Source organism: Eleutherodactylus coqui, chromosome 3 (genome assembly GCF_035609145.1).
Source record: "Eleutherodactylus coqui strain aEleCoq1 chromosome 3, aEleCoq1.hap1, whole genome shotgun sequence".
NCBI classification, from domain to species: Eukaryota; Metazoa; Chordata; class Amphibia; order Anura; family Eleutherodactylidae; genus Eleutherodactylus; species Eleutherodactylus coqui.
Window position 1 is genome coordinate 253,531,557 of NC_089839.1, and position 20,304 is coordinate 253,551,860.

The window sequence follows — 20,304 nt, forward strand, 5'->3', positions numbered from 1 at the left end:
GCAGCCTGAATGTAATATTTTATAGTGCAGGCTGCTATGGATGTGTGATTACAGTTTTTTTTAGTTTTTTTATTTTTAAAGATTTAAAGCCTTGTGTAAGTAAAAAAAGTTTCATTTTTTTTTTATCTGTACAAGTGTTTAGATGCCATAGTCAGCAACCTGTGGGGTTAAATGGTATAGAGGACTGAGTACATGAGCAAGTTCTCATCATTTCACTCATTTTCTGGGAAGAAAGACCTCCATATGTGACACAGAGCTATATGCTCTCCGATTAACAAGAGGGGGTGTGCAGGGGTTGATTACAAAAAAAATTGTGTCATCCCTTCCCTGTCTTTTACCTCCATGTAAGTGCCTTATATATAGTTGTCTTTTATCCCTATCTCTCATGTATATGATAAGGGCTATTGCTATTAGCCGAAACGTGTTGCACTGTATTTTTAGGACTGTGTGCCTTTTGGCACTTTATACCACGGGTCTTTTGTTAGAGACCCATCTTTTTATAATAAAGTGGAACCTTTGATTTATCCTCTGGACATGGACCCAGTGTATTTTGTATACAAAGTGTTCCTGGAACTTCAGAGGGGAGAGAGTTTTTGGCCACCAGCTGATCTCCCTCCCATCTGCCGGGTGAGTTTATTCTGATATTCTTGACCTAGTGTCCGAGCGCATAAGCAAGTGTTTACTAATTCACTGGGACAAGGAAATATACAGGAGAATCACAGTTCTTCTCTGCTGCCAGCTGGTTTCCCTTTCAGATCTATCTGTGCTCTGTACACACTGACTGAAAAGGGCTAGCTGTAAATTCAGTATTCGTGGCCCCACTTCAAAGGGCTATAGCAGTGAGCAGTGAAAACCATAGGGGATTCCTTACACACTGCACCCTAGTGTAGCCTGCATCAAATGGATTGTGGCTTAGAGAACCCATAATTTGGTACATGTCCATAACAGAACTATTTTATAAATGTGAGATCACTTTGAACCCCCCCCCCCCCCCCTAACCCTTGTTTGAAGTAAAGAGAGGGCTACTTGTGTTGTTGTATTGCAGGTTCAAAATAAAGGATACATACATGCAGTGTACAGTATATATGCTCAGCACATATAAAGACTTTTACCTCGAGCTGTCTGTTGATTAATGTTGGCTCCATACTTGGCCAATTCCTTCACAACTTCGGAACGTCCCAGTATACAGGCTAAGAACAGTGGGTTCCTCCCTAGCAGATCTTCTTGTAGGAGAAATTTACTACATTGCTCATGGTGCTCATCAGCTGGATCTTCAAAGATGGCGTGTAGGCCTTGCACATCACCTTCAAGGACACACTGAAGCACGGGGTTGTCATGGGATAGAGGATGTAAGATATCCATCCTCCTCTTTTCTGTCACAATGACACCTAAATAGTGAAGAATAAAAAGTTCACTGTTCATTTCGCAGACATTCCCAATAATTATCCTGTAATGGTCAGGGGTCACACACTAAGATCACACACGAAAACAGGCAGATCTTCTGGGGGGGGGGGGGGCGTGAGATTAGCAGATCAAGGAATTGTGGGGTAGCTGAAATAGTGCTCCCTCAAGCACTGATTACAGGACTGGCAATGAGTACTTGGGGAAGGCTCTTGGTGCTGACAGTCTGTATCTGGAGGTGCCCATACACCTTCAGGTACTGTTGGAAGAATAATAATTTGTTCTATAGTGGTTTCCATCCGCTTCATACACATGAACAGTTGTCTCGGCTGAACATTTGTGTGGTTAGGGAGGTAAGCTGCAGCCAGATAGCTCTCTGGTAGCTTACTGTACAGGGAACAAAAGATCAGACAATGAAATTCAACATTTCTGATCCTTCGTTCCCCTGACATCCTCCGTCGGTGAAAAGTTGAGCTGCCCCATAAAAATTAGAGAGTCGTCTGACCCTGGCATTATGGACAGTTTGGGGCGACTAAGCCCTAATGTGTATGTTGATCTTAAGGCCAGTGCTGTAAAACGTATGCAAGTGAGGCATCTTTAAGGTTCAACAAATCTTTATCGGACATTTGTGTGACCAAATAATACATGGAATAACGTGAAACAAGAACGGTTTTACAAATAAACAAATTATGATGCGTTGCACAGATATCCAGTTTTCAGGTACTAATTCAGCTGGGCAACAGTGCAGGAAAAGGCCCCAACAGCTGGGGATGAAGAGGACGACCCAAAGGACCCTAAGAACTGGGGGATGAGGATACAGAGCTAGCGGCATGAGAGGATGGATTGATATCACACGCAGTCGAGGGTATGCCTCCCGCCGACCCACATAAGGGGGGTTGGCCACAGGAGAAAATACCGCTTTGCGTGCATGCATCACTGGGACTGTGGATTACCTTGGAATCAATCCCACAGCAACGAATCCAATAATAATTTGAAAGTTGAGAGCTAATAAAAGTCTGTGAGATGCGAAGAGTTTTATACACATGAACTGTGTGCGTGGGGTGCAATAATTAAAAGATTGTGATATTTAAGTCCTCTAGTAGGACAAAAATAAAAATTTAGAGTATAAAAAAATCTTTATACATATATAAAAATGTCAAAACTGTAATTTGAAAAAAAAAATAAGTGACCACCCCATAGTGTTTTTAATCCCCAGGTCCATAAAAACACGCTCGCTCTGGGCCGTGGACTTGACAGCTCCCTGCTGTTGGCTGCAGGAGGTAGCCGACAATCTGGATCTATTATGGTGGGCCGGGATATCCGACTCCGGTCACCCGATTGGTGTTATCCAGTGGATAACGGCGATTGCATAAAAGTAAATAAGCAGTAAAAAAAAAGTTAGTTTCAGCTCCCTTCACGGATCGGACCCATGAGGGAAGCTGAAACTACTCACCTCTCTCCTCCGTGATGTCCTACGGCGAATTGGTTCTGAAAGGACCTGCCACTTTTTTCTGTGCATGCGCGCCAAAGGGAAAATGGTGACAACTGCGCAAAAGATCGGATTGGCCCAGGGAATTTGAAATTTCCTGGCTCCCGGCAACTGAAGGTAGTCAGGAGGCTGAAGATGTCACTGGGAACCACGGTAACCAGTCCCCGGAACCACTGGATAACGACGATCGCATAAAAGTGAGAAAAAAAGTGAAACACAGTTAAAGTTTCAGCTACCCTCACGGATCGGATCCATGAGGGGAGCTGAAAATACTTACCTTCATCCTCCATGATGTTCCACGTCGATCTGGACCTGCTGCAGGCTTACGCAGATGTCACCAGGAACTATGTGGTTCACGGTTATGTGATCGCCATTATCCATTGGTGATCATGTAAAGTTTAAAAAAATTTAAGTTTTATCTCCCCTTATGGATTGTATCCATGAAGGGAGATGAATTTACATACCCAACGTCCCTGGATTTGTCCCCTGATCGGACCTTTAGCCGTAGATCTTTTCCAGGTTCGGCGCATGCCCCCATCAGCGAAATGGCAAACGCATGCGCAAAAGTCAGGGATTGCCCGGCAAATTTAAAATCTCCCTGCTCCTGGCTACCAAAGGTACCCGAGAGCCTGGAGATTTCACAGTGGGCTGCAGTATGCATTTCCTGGTCACGTGATTGCTGTTATCCAATGGATAATGGCGATCACGTAAAAGTTTTTTAAAAAGTTGAAGTTTCATCTCCCCTTACCGATGCAATCGGTGAGAGCAGATGAAACTTCTTACCAGAGGCTTCCGCATTTGATCCCCAATGCGATGCTCATCCACAAACCTTCCCTAGCTTCTGCGCATGCGCCTGTCGGCCAAATGCCGGACACTTGCACAGGAGCCTGGGAGGGCCTGGGAAATTTAAAATCTTCTTGCTCCCAGGTACCAAAGATCACCGAAAGCCTGGAGTAGTGACTGGTGACCTCGTTGAGCGCTCCCCGGTCACGTGATATAAAGGTAGCGATCTACCTTAGGCGGGTCACATACGACTCGATAAAAATTGTGGATTATGCATGCGTTTAATTCACGGTAAATGCATTGCATTACACTGTTCTTCTCACATTAGTGGCTCAGAATTACATAATCCACTCGCGGAAAACAGAACGCAGCATGTTCTATTTTACCGTGGATATCCGCAACATACATCCCATTGTGCTTTATGTTTGTGGATATACCCGCAGCCAATACGCATCTACATTGTGTACGGGCTGCGGGTACCCGCGTCATCGCTAAGAGATGGCATGGGAAATTTAAACAAAGAAGGTGTACTGCGCATGACCGCCTGCGTATGTACGCAGTTATGCGCAGTATATTATGCGGCTGTAAGCAGTGCCACAGCAGGGCTCACAGCTAGGATCCAATGCAGGCCTCTGATAGTGGATTCCCCATCCGACCGTGTGAGCCCGGCGTTATTCAGATCCCTACCTGTAATACGTAATTTACAAGAAGCCCCGGGAACGCTTGCCTCCCTGCAGTTCCAGGAGCAGCTTGTTGAGCGCCTTCTGTGTGAGACCGCTGGTCCTCAGCAAGCTTACGTAGCCTCACAGAGCGCCACTTTTTACACCCAATACCTGCCGCTGAGGTCAAGAAATATCCCCCGAAGAAACATGCGAGCTTTGCAGTCACATGTGCTATCCTTGATTGGTGCGAGTATTTAGCATGTCTAAAATTCCTTCTTGTGAACCATTCTATAGGAAACCATTGGTTCTACTAGACGCGATCTTTTCACGCACCTCTAATGCGCTAAAACAGCGGTTGTGTGAATGAGGCCTTACAGTCGGTTATATGCATACATCTGTGTAATGGCTAAGTGGATCCCTTAGCATGAGATAAAGACTACAAGAAAAAGGTAGGCCGTCAATCCATGGCCACAATGGAATATCGCTAGCGATATTTTGCCGTGGGGGAGGAGGGGGGAGCACTAAAAGGTCTCCGCGATGAGCCTATATTAATGATAGGCTAACCACAGAGAATCGCGTACTGCGATTTTAATCACGCGAGGAGAAACCTGCTATGATTTTCCGCTCGTGTGCAGTAGGCTGCGCATTCTATAGTTTCTACTTTCTATCGCCACAGATCTCGCAATGACACCACGCCCGTGAACAGGCAGACGTAGCTGTAACAGGACAGACCCTTAGCTAAATTGTATCTTATATGACGTTTACAAGGTCTGGCGTCTCAGAGCGGAGATGCTGTCCCCATAGCGTGGGAAAAGGACTCTGTGTTATGCCTCTTTCGAATGAGCCGATTCTCGCTTGAACTTCCAAGTGATGTCATCGCTTACTCGTTCAGGTAAATCATCGATGACCATCGCTCACTTTTCGTTCAGCGTTTAACACCTATGGGAGCAGTTAAACGCACTAGTAAGTGTGGAAGCCAACGCTGGGTTCCCACAGGATGGAAATCCCGCGCTTTGGCCGCACTGAAAAACCACGAGATTTCCACGTAATAAGTGCTGCTTCAAAACTCGCAGTTTTAGAGGGGTTCAGCCGCCGACAATCCGTTGCGCTTTCTCTCCCCATAGAGAGGAGAGAGGCCGCAATGGAAAAAAAAAAAGAATTGATATGCTGGGGCTGTCAATTCTGCACCACAGCGCCGGCTCAGCGCGGCTTTGCTGCCCCGTGTGCAAAATCTCGTCCACATGGCTGGCTAATCCCGGGTTTAGAGCCGCGGGCGGATCTGTCATACAGAAATTCCACACACATTTTCTGCGGCAAATCCGTCCCATGTGAACCTAGACGTAGTCTTGCTAAAACTGAACAAGGAACGTAAAGTGAACGATTCTCGTTCAGCCATTCACTCACGTTTAAACCGAACAATTATCATTCACTTTCGCTCGTGTGAAAGATTTTTTAAACGGTATTCGCAGAATTGCATGAAGAGGATTTGATAAGCTGCTGTTACATGGAACAATTACATTGTGCAACAAAGTTTTTTTAAATTTTCATAACTGAAAGTAATTGATGTGTTTCTGTAAAATTAAAACCTGCTGATTACACTGGTAAAACTGAATAATAGCGGCACGTCTCATTTTCAAGGTATTTAACCCCGCAGTGACCAAATTTTTTTTCGTTTTAGAAAAAATGGTAACTCTTTCATTTATCCATCGACGTAGCTGCTGTATGAGGAACTAGTATTGCTGGCTCACAGCGGGGCGGCTGGAGAAGATTTCTCTCCTCGCACTCCCCCACCCCTCTCCATTGACTTAACATAGAGCCCGTTCAGTACTGAACAGCTGCTATTTACACTGCAGCATAAACAATGGACGATGAGCTGATCGATGATCGTTCAGTATAAATAGCAGCTGTTCAGTGTTTAAGGCCGCTATGTTAAGTCAATGGAGAGGGGCGGGGGAGTGAGAGGAGAGAAATCTCCTGCAGCCTCCCTGCCCCCTGCTGGCTGCTCTGTGAGCGAGCCAGTGATACTAGCTCCCGTGCAATACCATGGGAGTGAGCGTATGCGGGGACGAGTGTTGGGCATCGTCTGCCTGACATTCGTCCCGTCTAAATGGGCCTTAACCAATGACCTGTAAAAAACACAGTTCATTAATTATAACTAACTGGTGGATGATCGGCAGCGTTTCCTCCACATAGAAACATACCCTATATGTTATATACACCTACCCTTACAGTGTTCAGGCAGCACCTGATGTGTATCAGTGATTGTGAAATAGTTGTGCAATCACTTTTGTTATTCTTTTTATTAAGCAAGGTTAATTGTATAGGCATATTCCCAAAAAATACAAAACAATGGCAATTGGATTACATTATTCCCCATAACTGGAAAACCTTATGTGGCAGAAAAAAACGGATATACTTGAATTCAGCGCACTAAAGTTACTATAAGCCGCCTATCTGCTTATCGGTTACAAAAATTGTGTTGCCCAATATTATCATTCAAGAAATGGCTGCATCGTTCGATGTCTGAATGATAATCTCTGTGTTGGCCAATGACTGAACGATTCGTTCGCTTATCATTCATTTCACGCAAGTGTGAAAATCATTGTTGGCCTGTCCGCTAATCGTTTGGTTTAACCACCAATCATTCGGTCAGTCTCATTCACCGGCACAGCGACTGAACAGTACGGTTAGAAAGTAAGAGATTTCGTTACGTGTAAAATCACCCATTGTGGCCAACGGCTGTGATGAGCTGCTGCCACCAGTCTATACATATAGTGTACTAGGTGATATACCTGTGCGTTGCATGGCGCTATAAGCGCAAGCATTGGTTATTAAAAATTGGCCTTTCAAAAAGAATAGCAGTCCTAGGATATAAAAAAGCGGGCCACAAAAATGAGCCCCGCACTCTTGTAAAAGCTGTCCCTAAGAAAATCTGTGTTGCCCATAACAACCAATCACAGCGCAGCTTTCATTTTACTTCAGCAGTATAAGAAATAAAAGCTGAGCTGTGATTGGTTGCTATCGGCAACAAAAATTACAGGGGAAGTCGGTGAGTTTTCGATTTTTAATTCCGCCAGTACTCGTCGCCCGATGCTGAAGAACGCTCATGCTAAATGTCACTCAAATCGGACAGAACTGTGGACTTGTATCTGACACAAACAAACAGATTGTGCGTTTTCTATATAAGATTACGTACATGTACGGCCTCTCTCACACATCCGCTTTATACCGTTTTGAACGCCGCAGTAATCGCGGTACAAGGCTCTCATTGTTTTCAATGGTGCCTCGCAGACCTGCGCTCGAACACTGCATTTTCTAACGGCGTGATTTTCACACGCTGTCTGCTCTATTTTGCTGCGATTCACGCACCTCATCACCCTTCAAAATGATGGGGTGCGTTAAAACCCGCTGTCGGGAGCAGTAACCTACTTCCGAAAACAGTACTGAAATTGCGTCGTTTTGCTGGCGCTGTGTGTGAGAGCGGCCTAAGTGATGATGGCATGCAGATAACCAAACAGCAGCACTTCTGGCATTGGTGTGTTTATGGTTTGGTTTTTTATGTTAACTTTTTTCACTGGATGAACACAATTATGGCAATGTCTAGCTTATTTTTTTTAACTTTTTTTAATGCTTTTGCACAATGAAAACGTATTTTTTTAATTCTATGTTATGCATTTTTGGAACCAACGGCCTAAAACATTTCGATTTTTCTGCCAATGGAGCTGCATGAGGTCTTGTTTATTGCGGGACGAGTTACAGTTTTCATTGGTACCATTTTAGGCTACAAGTGCCTTTTTGATTACTGCTTATTGCAGGTTTTTGTGGGAGGCAGATGAATAGCAATTCTGGCATTTTTTTTTTTGTTACACTATTCACTTTGCGCTATAACTGATGTATCGGTATTATTTTTATAGTGCAGGTCCTTATGAACGCAGCCATACATTATGTGTGTGCAGGGGAAGGAAAGTGGTGGGATGGGTCATAACAGAGATTTGTAGGGAAGAATTTGTTATTTCTAGACCCTCGAGGGCACTTGGTGCGATCAGTCAATTATTAGTACACTACACTGCACTACTACGTGTCCCAACCAGATCTGCTCTCCATAGGGATGGTTTCACACGGGCGAGTAAAAATTTTTTATAAATCCTTCACATGTTTTCACTGAAGGAGAAGGGACTTGTTACTTGTATAGCGCCAACATATCCCACAGCGCTTTCAGGTCATTTATTTATTACCCCCACAAAGCTGGGTACTCATTTTACCGACCTTGGAGGGATGAAAGAAAGGCTACCTACCTACACGGGGATTGAACCCGCAACCTTCAGGCCGTGAGTGTGAGCTTAGGACTGCATACTGCTGCCTTAACACTCTGCGCCACATGAGGCCCATCTTATATTAATTTTTGTTCAAGAAGGTTTAACTTTTTTACATGTATAGCTGCCTGAACACTGTTTAAATTGACTTTTTTTAATTAACTGTTAGCAGGGCTTAATTTTGAAGTAGGGCTTATATTTCAAGCATCCTCAAAAAGCCTGAAAAATCATTTTGCATCCTCAAAAATTCTGGAAAGTCATGCTCTGTCTTATTTTCAAGGAAACAGGGTATGTAGCGAGAACAAGAAATGGCGGTCTGTCCTATCTTCCTGCGTTTTGCTCTTTCTTATCTCCCATGTTACCCCATGGAGCTCCTTTTTATCGCAGTGCACTTGTGATTTTAACATTAGAAAGTTCTATTGACGTTCACAATAAAAAACGCACGATTTTATCGCGGGCAGATTATTAAAAAGAATTAGCAGGAAGAAAGGTGTGATTTTGCGGCAATTTTCCTGTGGCAAAATTGGGATTGCCCGTGTGGAACTAGCCTTAGGGCTCTTTGGCGACCGCAACATGGCCGTGGGAAAATCGCGGCTAAATCACAAGTTTGCTCATAAGATGTCTGAGCGTCAGCGATCTTTTTTTTGCTGGCAACGGCGTCTTGCAAAAACATTGCAATTTTCTCGCACGGTTTTCTCTCCAGAAAGACAATAGGACTTTCTAACATTAAAGACGCATCGCACGGATGCAATAAAGAGGAGGCGCCATAGGAAAACATGGGAGATGGAAAAAAAAAAAACGCAGAAAGGACATAACGCCATTTTTTTATTCCACACTACATCGCATGAGTGAAAACATCGCAAATGGGAAGTAAACCATTAAAAATGATGGGTTTTATAATTCTCGCATCACTCAAAAAACGCGCACTTTTCTTGCAGGTGTGAAGGCGCCCATATTACGCATACAGAGGGCGTGGCTTGGTTTAAAAGGGGCGCAACCTATTTAAAAGTTTATAAAAAATACATTTTTGTCGGCTGTCGCACCATCTGGGACCGCCATCACGAACACTTCTGCCATTTCTACAGCAAGACTGTCTAACTTATGGAAATAGCTAAGTTGACTGTGGCTGATGCCATGTAAGCCCGCGTTGTAATCCCCCACGGGCCCCATAAGCGGTAGTTCAGGTCCCCCTGTCGCCCCCGCCGCCTCACCTGAGCTACAGTGCAGCACAATGCATGGAAACGGCAGTGGACGCGTTGTCATGGAGACTGCTGCGCCGCCGGAAGTGCGTGTCAAGCCTCTCTTTGGTTACGCTGAGTGGATCCCTACAGACGTTCTTCCCGGTGACACAGCCGCGGCAGGGGGAAGAAAGAGGCGGCGCACCACTTCCGGCTCGGTGGCAGAGAAGGACAGAAGGCTCCGGTGGGGAAGCTCCAGGTCTGGCAGTGCCGTGTCTGCGTGCAGCTGGCCGGTGAATGACTGACTGTGGTGAGAGACGCGGGATACGTTGTAACCATTGCCATCATTGTAGGGCGTCCATAGCCCGCTGGTGACATCCTGGGCTGGGGATTAGGATTGTTTCTGGGAAGGACCCTCAGTGGTCACTAATGTCACAGCTGGGCCCATCAATCACCTCCTACGTTTAGCACACACCCATTGACTTCTATGGGGACGACTGTGCACAAGTCTGCAGACATGTTCTATTTTTTTTCTTGTTTGCGTGACCAAAATTTCGCCCGCAAAATACAGAAATCAATGGGTTCTGTTCGCAGCGTATTGCGCACGCAAGTACAGCCGTGTGAAGGCGGCCTAAGGGATATACTGACTATGGGACGCCCGTTGCGATGTGAACCCGGCCTACAGGAGATGTCGGCGCGGTGCTGCTTTTTTCCTTAAACTCCAGGGAATGTTATAAACCTACTGTATGCCATCCGGGTTGGATCCGGCATGCGGGGGGCCTGAGTGGAGTCCGGCCGGTGATCCTGCGTACGGCACTTACCTGTATTGCAGATGGCTGCGGAGGCGTCATACGCCATACATTTTTTTTTTTGTTTGTATTTCCCGTGCCATCGCTTTACAATGACGCGGGTATCCGCAGCCCATACCTAATGTTAATTGCGTTTGGGCCGCGGGCCGGACGCCTCCATTGACATCAATCGAGGCTGTTTGCACGGATTCCACGGTAAAATGGTGTGCTGCGATTTTTCTTTCACTCGCAGAATGCGCAATTCATATCACAACAGTGGAGGAAAATTTGAAAATGCATGCCTTTCAATGCCCGTGTTTTACTGCGGAAAGCCGGCGCAGACGCTGATCGCGGAATCTGCAATTCAAATCCGGTCGTTTGAAACTGGCCTTTTTTTGTTTGATCCCCGCGTGCCTTTGTTTACACGCACAGCGATGACATGTCCGTAGGCTGCTGTGATTGGCTGCTGTGGTCATCTGGGTCTACCCCACATTCCTGCCTTCATAGATGATGTTTTCCACACATGGGTACACGCTAAATGTGTCCATGGGCTCCATTAGTCAGAAGGAAGCCAAATGAGTGTCCTTGTTCTCTCCGTCTGGCAGCTATATATCGGTATGCCACCAACAAAAGGGGTGCGGACAGCGTAATACATGATGCTATGCCCGCCTGCCAAGTATTTGTTAAACTTTTTAATTTTTTCATATGGCAGCCTGTGGGTGACGGATGCCAACATAGAGCGTCCAGATAGGAATGGAGGTTTGAATGTCAGCACTCCTATCATGCAAGGGTTAACAGCAAAAAAATGCGTGCGAGCCTACGGTCCAAGCCTTCACCTCTACTCACATGGGCGAGGACTGATCGGGACGGGTCTCCAACCGCTGGCATCCAGGGACGTCGGTGCTGGTTGATGACTGTATGGCGCCCGTCGCCGGCAGCTTCTCGTGATCTCTATTAACGGATAACATTCAGCCTATAGGTTTGTCAGGATACGTAACGGCGCCATCCGTCTGTGATTTCAATTGGGCCTGCGCTCGAACGCGGGATTTCTAACGCCGCAATTTTCAAACGCTGTCTTATTTTGGCGTGTTTTAACCTAACTCCTCACCCATCACAATTATGGGGTGCTTCAAAAGCGCTGTGACACGCGTACAAAAATGCCGCTCAAAATCGCAGAAAAAGGGCCGTGATTTTGAGCGGCGTTTTCTGAATGCATGTGTGAGAGCGGCCTGGGCTATTACCAGCATGGGGTTAAACGCTGCATGTGTAATGCAGCATTTTAACGCTACGTGACTTGTTGCGCATGGCAGCGATTTTGGACTGCGCATGATGGCGTATCTGTCGCACGCTGTCTTGCGCAGTCTGAATTTTTTTTTCCCAATTTCCCGCCCTGCCACTTAGTAATGTTGCTATTAATGAGGCATATACTAATATAACTGTGTGTACAGTGTTTATTACGCACCCATAAAGTTCTATCGTGCGTAATCCGTGGTAGAATAAATCATGCTGCATTCTATTTTACGCACGTGCTATACACCATGTATAAAGTATGAATGGATCAATTAAAATCTATGTGCTTTCATTGACTCCACCGCATATTACGCATGTGTAATACACTATTAAATTCCACTCTTGTGTCCCTGCCCTGAGGACTGTCTCCTGCGGGCAGGGAGTTATGGCTGTCAGAGGCCGACCATAGAGTTGGATGTGCCTGTATCGCTGCACTGACGTCTAGTGCTGCAGTATGGCTTGGGTATAAGTGCGCTGTGTAAATACGCGGTGAACGACTGGCACATTCATGCGTTATCACGTTTAATATGAATTTTCTTGAAAGCTATTATTTCCTGATCGTGAGCGGAGACGCTCTTTGCAGAGGAATGTGGAGTATAATTGAAAGCCGATGTAGAGCGCGGCGCTGATGGATGCTTCGCCTCTGTGTTCTGGGACTTAATCCAGATTTTTAAATTGCTTGTGACATTGCATAATTCAGCGCGATCCCCAGAACCTATGGATTTCTCATTACCGGAGTTCGCTGGTCTCCTTAATAACATCTATTTCACTGCCTAATTCTGCGTGATGGAAAATGTGATGTTAGCGCTCCGCGGCGGCGCTGATTTCCTATTCATAACGCTGCATTTTCCTAGTATTGTTACTACTTCATATTGTCTTTTGCAGATGCAGCAAGGAGTTCTATCTCTGCCAACCCGAAACGCTGGAAACTGGAAACCACGTAGTTTAGCAAGCAGGAGCCTCCTGGCTACGAGGACACAGAAGGGACTGTCGGACTTCATGCGTCTGTCTTCTCCGCTCCTGCTTTTACGTTTTGTGTGAAGAATTCTCTTCACTGTGCATGGACAGAAAGCCAATGCGTAGGTGAGTAGCGGGGGCGCAGGCCTTCCACCAGGGGGGCATTTTGGGTTAGCATATACACGGGATCTATAGTGACGGCAGACGCCCATCTCTGTTCTTCATCCTTTCCTGTATTGAAAAACTTAATCAACTGCACTTTTCCATATAAATAAGAAAAAGTATACCGCCACATAGTGCCCAGGCGTCGGCCAGAAGGACTAGACTAGGGATAATAGTCTATGGATATATTTGGTATGAACATGGTCTAATTTAGCATGTGTACTACATATATATTCAGGCCCCTGCGAGTGTATCCTGTATGTACGTATGTATGTACGTAACCCTAACATCAGTTCCACCCAAATAAGACATTACACTTGAAATAAGTGCAGTGATTTGTATATATTTCTGTTTATATTACTGTTTCTATTGTTTTAAAGGGATTTGCTCTCAGGATAGGTCATCAGTAGTTGATCTGCTGGGATCTGCCGTCCGTGGATTGGGCGACCAATGTTAGCGCCGTAATTCCAATGGGTCAGGCCTCGGTCAGACGGGCGATTTTTGGTGCGATCTGCTGAATGAGCTGCCTCAAATTGGTCACAGCCCTCACCAAGCCCTCACCAATCAGAGGCAGCTCTCACTCACCCATTCATGAATGGGTGAGGGAGTGCTGCCTCTGATTGGTCCCTGCACTGAGCCAATCAGGGGCAGCTCTCAGCTGAATGACAGCTGAGAGCTGCCCCTGATTGGTCTCTGCGCTGAGCCAATCAGAGGCAGCACTCACTCACCCATTCATGAATGGGTGAGTGAGAGCTGCCTCTGATTGGTGAGGGCTGTGACCAATCAGAGGCAGCTCATTCAGCAGGCGGGAATTTTAAATCCCCGGCTGCTGAATACTACTCAGAGCAGTTCAGGAGAACTGCCGGCCGGCCGCGCTGAACTCCATCTGCCGGGACCAGGTGAGTATATATATTTTTTTTACTTTTTTTGTATTGCTGGCTCCATTGAATTCAATGCGCTGGACAGCGCTGCACTGCTCCGGCCCGTTTCTAATGAAACGCGGCTAGGAGCAGATTTTTCGGGTGATTTTGTTGTTTTTTTTCGGCCCCGGTCACGCGATTTGCAGATGCGCATCCGTCACGCGATCTGCAAATCGCGGGAAAAAACGCCCGTGTGACCGAGGCCTCAAAGTGGAAGCTGCTGCTCCAGTCCCAGTGTAGTGGCCAGCACTTTTAACTGCAGGCGTAGCTCCTATTGGTTTTAATGAGAGCTGTGCCTGCAATTACAAGCACTGGCCACTTCCCAGGGGTTGGAGCAACAGTTTCCTTTTCGGCCCCTGGGTATATCGGCGCTGGGTTTTAAACTTGACAGTGTTAAGGCAGCAGAATGCAGTCCTAAGCTCTCACTCACGACCGGATGGTTGCGAGTTCAATCCCTGCTTGGTTCAGGTAGCTGGATCTAGGTTTACTCGGCCTTCCATCCTTCCGAGGTCAGTAAAATGAGTACCCAGCTTGCTGGAGGGGGGTAATAAACAAATTACCTGAAAGCGCTGCGGAACAAGTTGGTGCTATAAAAATAACAAGTCCCCTTCTATGCAAAGAACAAGTCTCTTCCCAACTCTTGGCACACATGGACAGGATGGAAAGATGTAGAACAGAGGTTTTAGTTACTATGTGTTTTAAGACATTTAAAAAGTGCTAAGACTGATGGAGTGGATGAGATGGTTCATGAACTATCACCATCTATTAGAGTATATTATTTATCTTTTTTTTTTTTTTAAAGACTTGCCAGGTATTGCTCTGTGTATAATATTACTTACACCATGAGGTGGCGTAAAGAGCGATGTATCTAGCAGGTTGGGCCACATATAGTATGACGCATTCATCATTGTGATAAATTGGCACGGTTTGTAATAAATTGCTGCATCTTAGGGTTCACACCACTGTTTTTCATGGGAGCAGGAAAACTGAAAGCTGGGTCCGTCCAGTGGCGTAAGCGAGCGGAACTGAATAGACCCCAATGACTATAGTGGGGTCCATCCAACTTGCGCCCAGTTTTCCAGCATTTTGCCAGATAGAATAGGCTAGCATGCTGCTCTATTTTATCCTGGATGTTATACTGGATCTGTTTCCAAAGGAAGCCTCTGACACAGGCATGACGATTACGAACGGCTCGCTCTCACAGGTGTATGGGGGGCTGCATATTGTCTGCAGATTGTTCCACATGTACAGTACACTGTAAATACATATTCATGTACTGCATGTTTTGAGCCCCCATAGCCTATATAAAGTGGATTTTTTTTTTTTTAACGCATGTGGAAAAAGAAAACCCTGTCTGAAAGGCTCGATGTAATTCAATGTGCTTTTAAAACTGCTTACTACGGGCATGACAAATACATGTGTAATACGTAGGCCCCATATTCCGAAGTGAATGAGCCCTAAATCCATTTCATGCATAGCTGCATCCGTTTTTTTCTTTTTTGTATTCTTTTAGGCCGGTGGCACACAACCGGATTTCAATTGCTAAATCCGTGTTTGTCACCTGCGCAGATCCGCGGTATTGCGCACTCCCTAAAAAAAGAATAGCATATTCGCATGTCTGCTCACATGACCGGATAGCGATTCGGATTTCAACGATTTGATTTAAAATAGCAGCATGTTGTATTTTTGTACAGACTCCGTGTGGACGGTTTCCATTGAAGTCAGTGGAAGCCGTCCGACCCGCGGCCCATCCGCGATTGACATTGCATCATCGCCTAGCGACGGAGCAGGAAAACAAATATTAAAAAAAATCTGCACTGTGCATGACGGACAAACCTGTACTTCCCCAATACAGAAAGAGAAGGTACGCGGGGTCGCTGACCGCGGTCAGTGTCGGATTCCGCCGACAGGCAGGCGGCCTAAGTATCTTCTCTATCCTCAGGATCCAGTTTTCTATGCAGAAAAGGTTATTTTGTGCTTTTCCTGTTTGCTGATTAGTAAAACACTTAACATATTTATTGTATTTCCAATAACCTATTTTCTGTCTGACAAATGGATTGCAGCCTTGCAGCGTCTCCTCCCTTCCCCATCCGTTCTATATATAAATGCCTTTTAATGTTTTCTCCTATGCCAAGAGCTGAAATAATTTGCTAAGCCTTCTGCCCGCTGGTCTGGGCTCTGGTTTCACCTTGCAGCTGTTGGATTAGTGATATGAGGGCTGGAGAAGGAACCCCAAGTGTTGTCCATCTGACACTTGCCTCAGTGTCTTGTCAACCCCAGCAGCAGCTTCTTGTCAGTCCGAGGCCAAAGAAAGCCCCGAGATGCCAGACCTCATAGCATGGTAATGGGGCCTACAGAATAGAGGGGTGCGAGGGGGGGGGGGGGGGGGGGAATTGGAAGCTTGTGGACTGTAGATGCTGCGTGTAAACTACAAGTGCTACTATTGTTGCTGGCCACAAAGCTCCTCATGTCACCGGTGTTGGATGTTACATAGCTATAGATATTGCAGGTTGTAATTGGGTTCCTGTTTTGAGGAACAGATCAGATATTGGGAGCCACAGATCTGTGGTGGTGGTGGTGGGGGGGCTCTATTGGCTTACATGCCCTCATCTGTACATTATGCTATAGTCCTCTTTTAGAAAGTTATGTATGAATTTGATAACGTTGTATTTATGAAGTTTCTGCTCATTTTATTCAACTCCTTAACGACACAGACGTTTTTCTTTCCTTCTTCTCCCCACTTAAAAAAAAAAAAAAAAATTCTAACACTTTTCCATTGATGTAGCTGTCTTAGAATTTTTTATGCAGGACAAGTTTTATTTTTAATGGCACAATTTAATGTACTGAAAATTTTTTTAAGTTTCTAAGTGGAGTGAAATGGGGGGAAAAAAATGCAATTTCGCCCCCTTGGGTGTGGTATTGTTTTTAAAGCATATGCACTGTGGGAGAAATCGACATAACTTCATTCCATGGGTCAGTATGATTATGACAATACTGCATTTACGTTTTCTATTGCCATCATCTATCCGCCATAACGTTTATCTTTCCTTCGACAGGATTGTGTGAGGGCTCTCGTTTTCGAAGGACAACCTGTGATTTATGTTGATACCATTTTGGAGTGCATATGACTTTTTTATTTATTTATTTTTTTTATAAACCATTTTCTTGGAGACCATTTTTTTTTTTTTTTTTTAGTCCCCGTAGGAGACTTGAACTTGCGCTCGTTTGATCGCTTATACCATATACTGCATTGCATCACTATTGCAGTATATGGTATCTCTCTTGGCATTCTTATTAGTACAGGCCTTAGGCCTGTTGTAATGTGCAGCCCAGCGGACCTTCAGAAGGCACTGGTCATTGAGTTGTCATTGCAAATACCTCGCTATCCCCTCATATGGGGGCTTTTGAGGACTCCAGAACTCCAATCAGGACATTTAAATGCTGCACTTGGAATTGACAGTGGTAGTTAAAGGCTTAACAGCCGCAATCAGCGGGAGAGCTGGTCACGGCTGTTGCAGGTGGGCGTGAAGACAACCGGTACCCACCATGTATGGAGCAGGATCGGCTCTTGATTCAAACCTCAACAACAGAGGGCACACATGTACACTCTTTTAGCATCGAGGGGTTAAAGGTGAACATACCTTCAGTAGCTGTCGGACACACACTAGTTACACTGACAGACCTTTTTTACTGACTCCCTGCTATACATAAAATAAATGCTCGGTTTGGCAGAGAGTTTACTTGCTGTACATGGGAACAGTGGGGAACCAGTTACCTGGTTTTGCTTAAATCGGCAAGTTTGGACGGCTTAGACTGTAGTTTATAGACCACATAACTGAATCTCTGGTCTTAGAAGACAAGGTGGTTTAGGAGATGTTAGAAAAGCTAATTCTACCCCAGATTGCTATTACATTCACGGCTGAAAGGATTTCTGCTGAGACTTTGCAACCATATTCATGCGGATTAAACTTCTGGACTTCGTCCTCCGACCCACAATGACTTTTTTTTTTCTCCATTGAATTTAAATGGGGAATAAAAAAACCTCATTCACGCACATTGGATGAGGAATAGATTCTGTACTCTTGTGCATGACCTTACAGCAATGGTGGCAGTTTCCCACAGTGTCTGGTCCATTTGAACCCATTAAAGACCAGACCCTTTTTAGGGATTTTACCCATTTGGTCGTTTAACTGCCCTATATTTTTTACTTCAGCTACCAAAATTATTCTTGCTGTGTTTTTTTTGTTTTTTTTTTCCCGTGACATGAGATGATCTTTTTCACTGCTTCCCCATCCCCCCCCCCCTTTTTTTTATAAGGGGTAAAAAGCTAAAAAAAACCATTTTTTGTTTTTTTCTAATAAGGGGTAAACATTTATAGCGTTTTTTTTTTTTTTTTTCTTCAATTGGTATATTAACGCTAAAATAAAGTATGGGAACAGTTTACAGAGCGCATACGGCGACTGTTTTAGTTGGCTTTAGGTTATTTTCTTTTTTATGCATATATTTTTATTTTATTCTGTAATTTTGTTTTACTTATTTATGTAATTATTTTTCTTTTACAATCTATGTTCCCCATGACGTCATAGAAGACCTCTGGAGAACAGTCAAATGTTTTGTTTTTTTTTTAATTTGACACTTTCCCACTTTAGGTGGGACATCCATAGGAGCCCTATTTACAGGGTTAAAACATCCTCTGTAGTGACGACAGTCACTGGCAGAGCTGATCAGGGTCTAATACCACCCTGTAGCTCTGCTGTAGCAGGGAATCACGTGACTGCTGGCTCCTGTAGTGGAAGTTATACTTCCACTTTCTAGTACATAGTGCTCAATAAGCACTGTGTACTAAAGAAAGCAGGAGGCAGAAAGGGTTAAAAAACCCTCCTGCTTCCTCCTCCGGGTTATAAGCTGTGACTAACAACTGACAACCCGACATGCTTCTGATTGATTGCAGAAGAAGAGGCTTTAAACCCCCGATGTATTTTTACAAGCTCCGGACCAAGCGCTGTAAATTAAAGTGCTTGGTCCTTAATGGGTTAATAACAGGCATCTGTAGATGCCGTATCCCTATTCATATACAGTAACAAATCAACATAACCGCAAGCAGTGGCAATAACAGGCATAACATACAGAATAACATGTAATTTACCATTTTGAGGACAACCGAGAGCCTTCATTGAGCTGCGATGACATTTTTAGCCTAAAGTGTGGATAAATATCTGCAATTAAATCGTTATTACTTTTGTGTATTCTGTTTTTGAAAGTGGGTAATCCGAGTCCTGTCTGAACGCATAAAAATGTAATATCTTTTTTCTTTTTGCTCTCAGGTGTCTCAGTACTCGCCCAGGTGAGACTGGAATGGATGTGACGAGCCGTTGCACCCTGGGAGATCCCAACAAGTTACCGGAGGGGGTCCCACAACCGGCCCGCATGCCTTATGTCTCGGACAAACATCCACGGCAGACCTTAGAGGTCATTAACCTCTTGCGGAAGCACAGGGAGCTCTGCGACGTAGTTCTTGTGGTTGGTGCCAAAAAGATCTATGCCCATCGGGTCATCCTTTCTGCTTGCAGCCCGTATTTTCGAGCCATGTTTACTGGAGAGCTAGCTGAAAGTCGACAGACAGAAGTAGTGATTCGGGACATCGATGAGCGAGCCATGGAGCTGCTTATTGACTTCTCATACACTTCGCAAATCACAGTGGAAGAAGGCAATGTGCAAACGCTACTACCGGCCGCCTGTCTACTTCAGCTTGCAGAGATCCAGGAGGCCTGCTGTGAGTTCCTGAAGCGGCAGCTCGATCCATCCAACTGCTTGGGTATCCGGGCCTTCGCAGATACTCACTCGTGCAGAGAGTTGCTAAGAATCGCTGACAAGTTTACCCAGCATAACTTCCAGGAGGTAAGACCATGGAAAATGTGTGTGACACAAAGTAAGTACTTAAAGGGGTTGGCCGGTTACAATTAAGCTTTTAAAATTGGAGCAAAAAAACGTAAAAACAATAAAACAAACAGCTACTTTCCCTCCTCAGCACTGAACCCTGCTATTTCCCCGGTCTCTGTTGAGAGCAGAAGTCAGATGACCATTGCCTGCCAATCAGAGGCTGCAGCATCACCGTTCGGAACTCTTGGTATCATGGCGCCCAGGCGCTGGTGCCAGGAGAACGAGTGGTGATGCTGCAGCCTCTGGCAAGCGGCAGTCACCTGACTTCCTCTGTTAGCAGAGACTCAGTGAATCGTGGGGCTGCAGGGCAGGATCGCTGGGGCTGAGGCCAACCCCTTTAAGGTGGGATCATGTTTTTCCTAACAGGTATTTAATGCAAAACTTAAAACGAAAAGGTGCTTCATAGTGCAGAGGGACCCAA

General features: G+C 45.2%; 2 protein-coding genes across 3 annotated transcripts in view; one reads left to right on the forward strand and one right to left on the reverse strand.

The window, feature by feature from the left end:
• ANKRD45 (ankyrin repeat domain 45) overlaps window positions 1-9,984 on the reverse strand; it is a 49,178-nt gene extending 39,194 nt beyond the window's left edge. The window contains exons 1-2 of the mRNA XM_066597311.1: window positions 9,860-9,984; window positions 1,113-1,388 (exon numbers count right to left, since the gene is read on the reverse strand). Coding sequence (XP_066453408.1) covers window positions 1,113-1,388; window positions 9,860-9,911 — 328 coding nt within the window. The 5' untranslated portion in view covers window positions 9,912-9,984. The remainder of the gene's footprint in view (window positions 1-1,112; window positions 1,389-9,859) is intronic.
• A 5-nt stretch (window positions 9,985-9,989) lies between these two features.
• KLHL20 (kelch like family member 20) overlaps window positions 9,990-20,304 on the forward strand; it is a 38,119-nt gene continuing 27,804 nt past the window's right edge. The window contains exons 1-3 of one of the 2 annotated variants that reach the window (XM_066597309.1): window positions 9,990-10,136; window positions 12,790-12,987; window positions 19,268-19,841. In XM_066597309.1, coding sequence (XP_066453406.1) covers window positions 12,965-12,987; window positions 19,268-19,841 — 597 coding nt within the window. In that variant the 5' untranslated portion in view covers window positions 9,990-10,136; window positions 12,790-12,964. Of the gene's footprint in view, window positions 10,137-12,789; window positions 12,988-16,205; window positions 16,285-19,267; window positions 19,842-20,304 lie in introns of those variants that run through there. The other variant, XM_066597310.1, reaches the window with a different exon arrangement.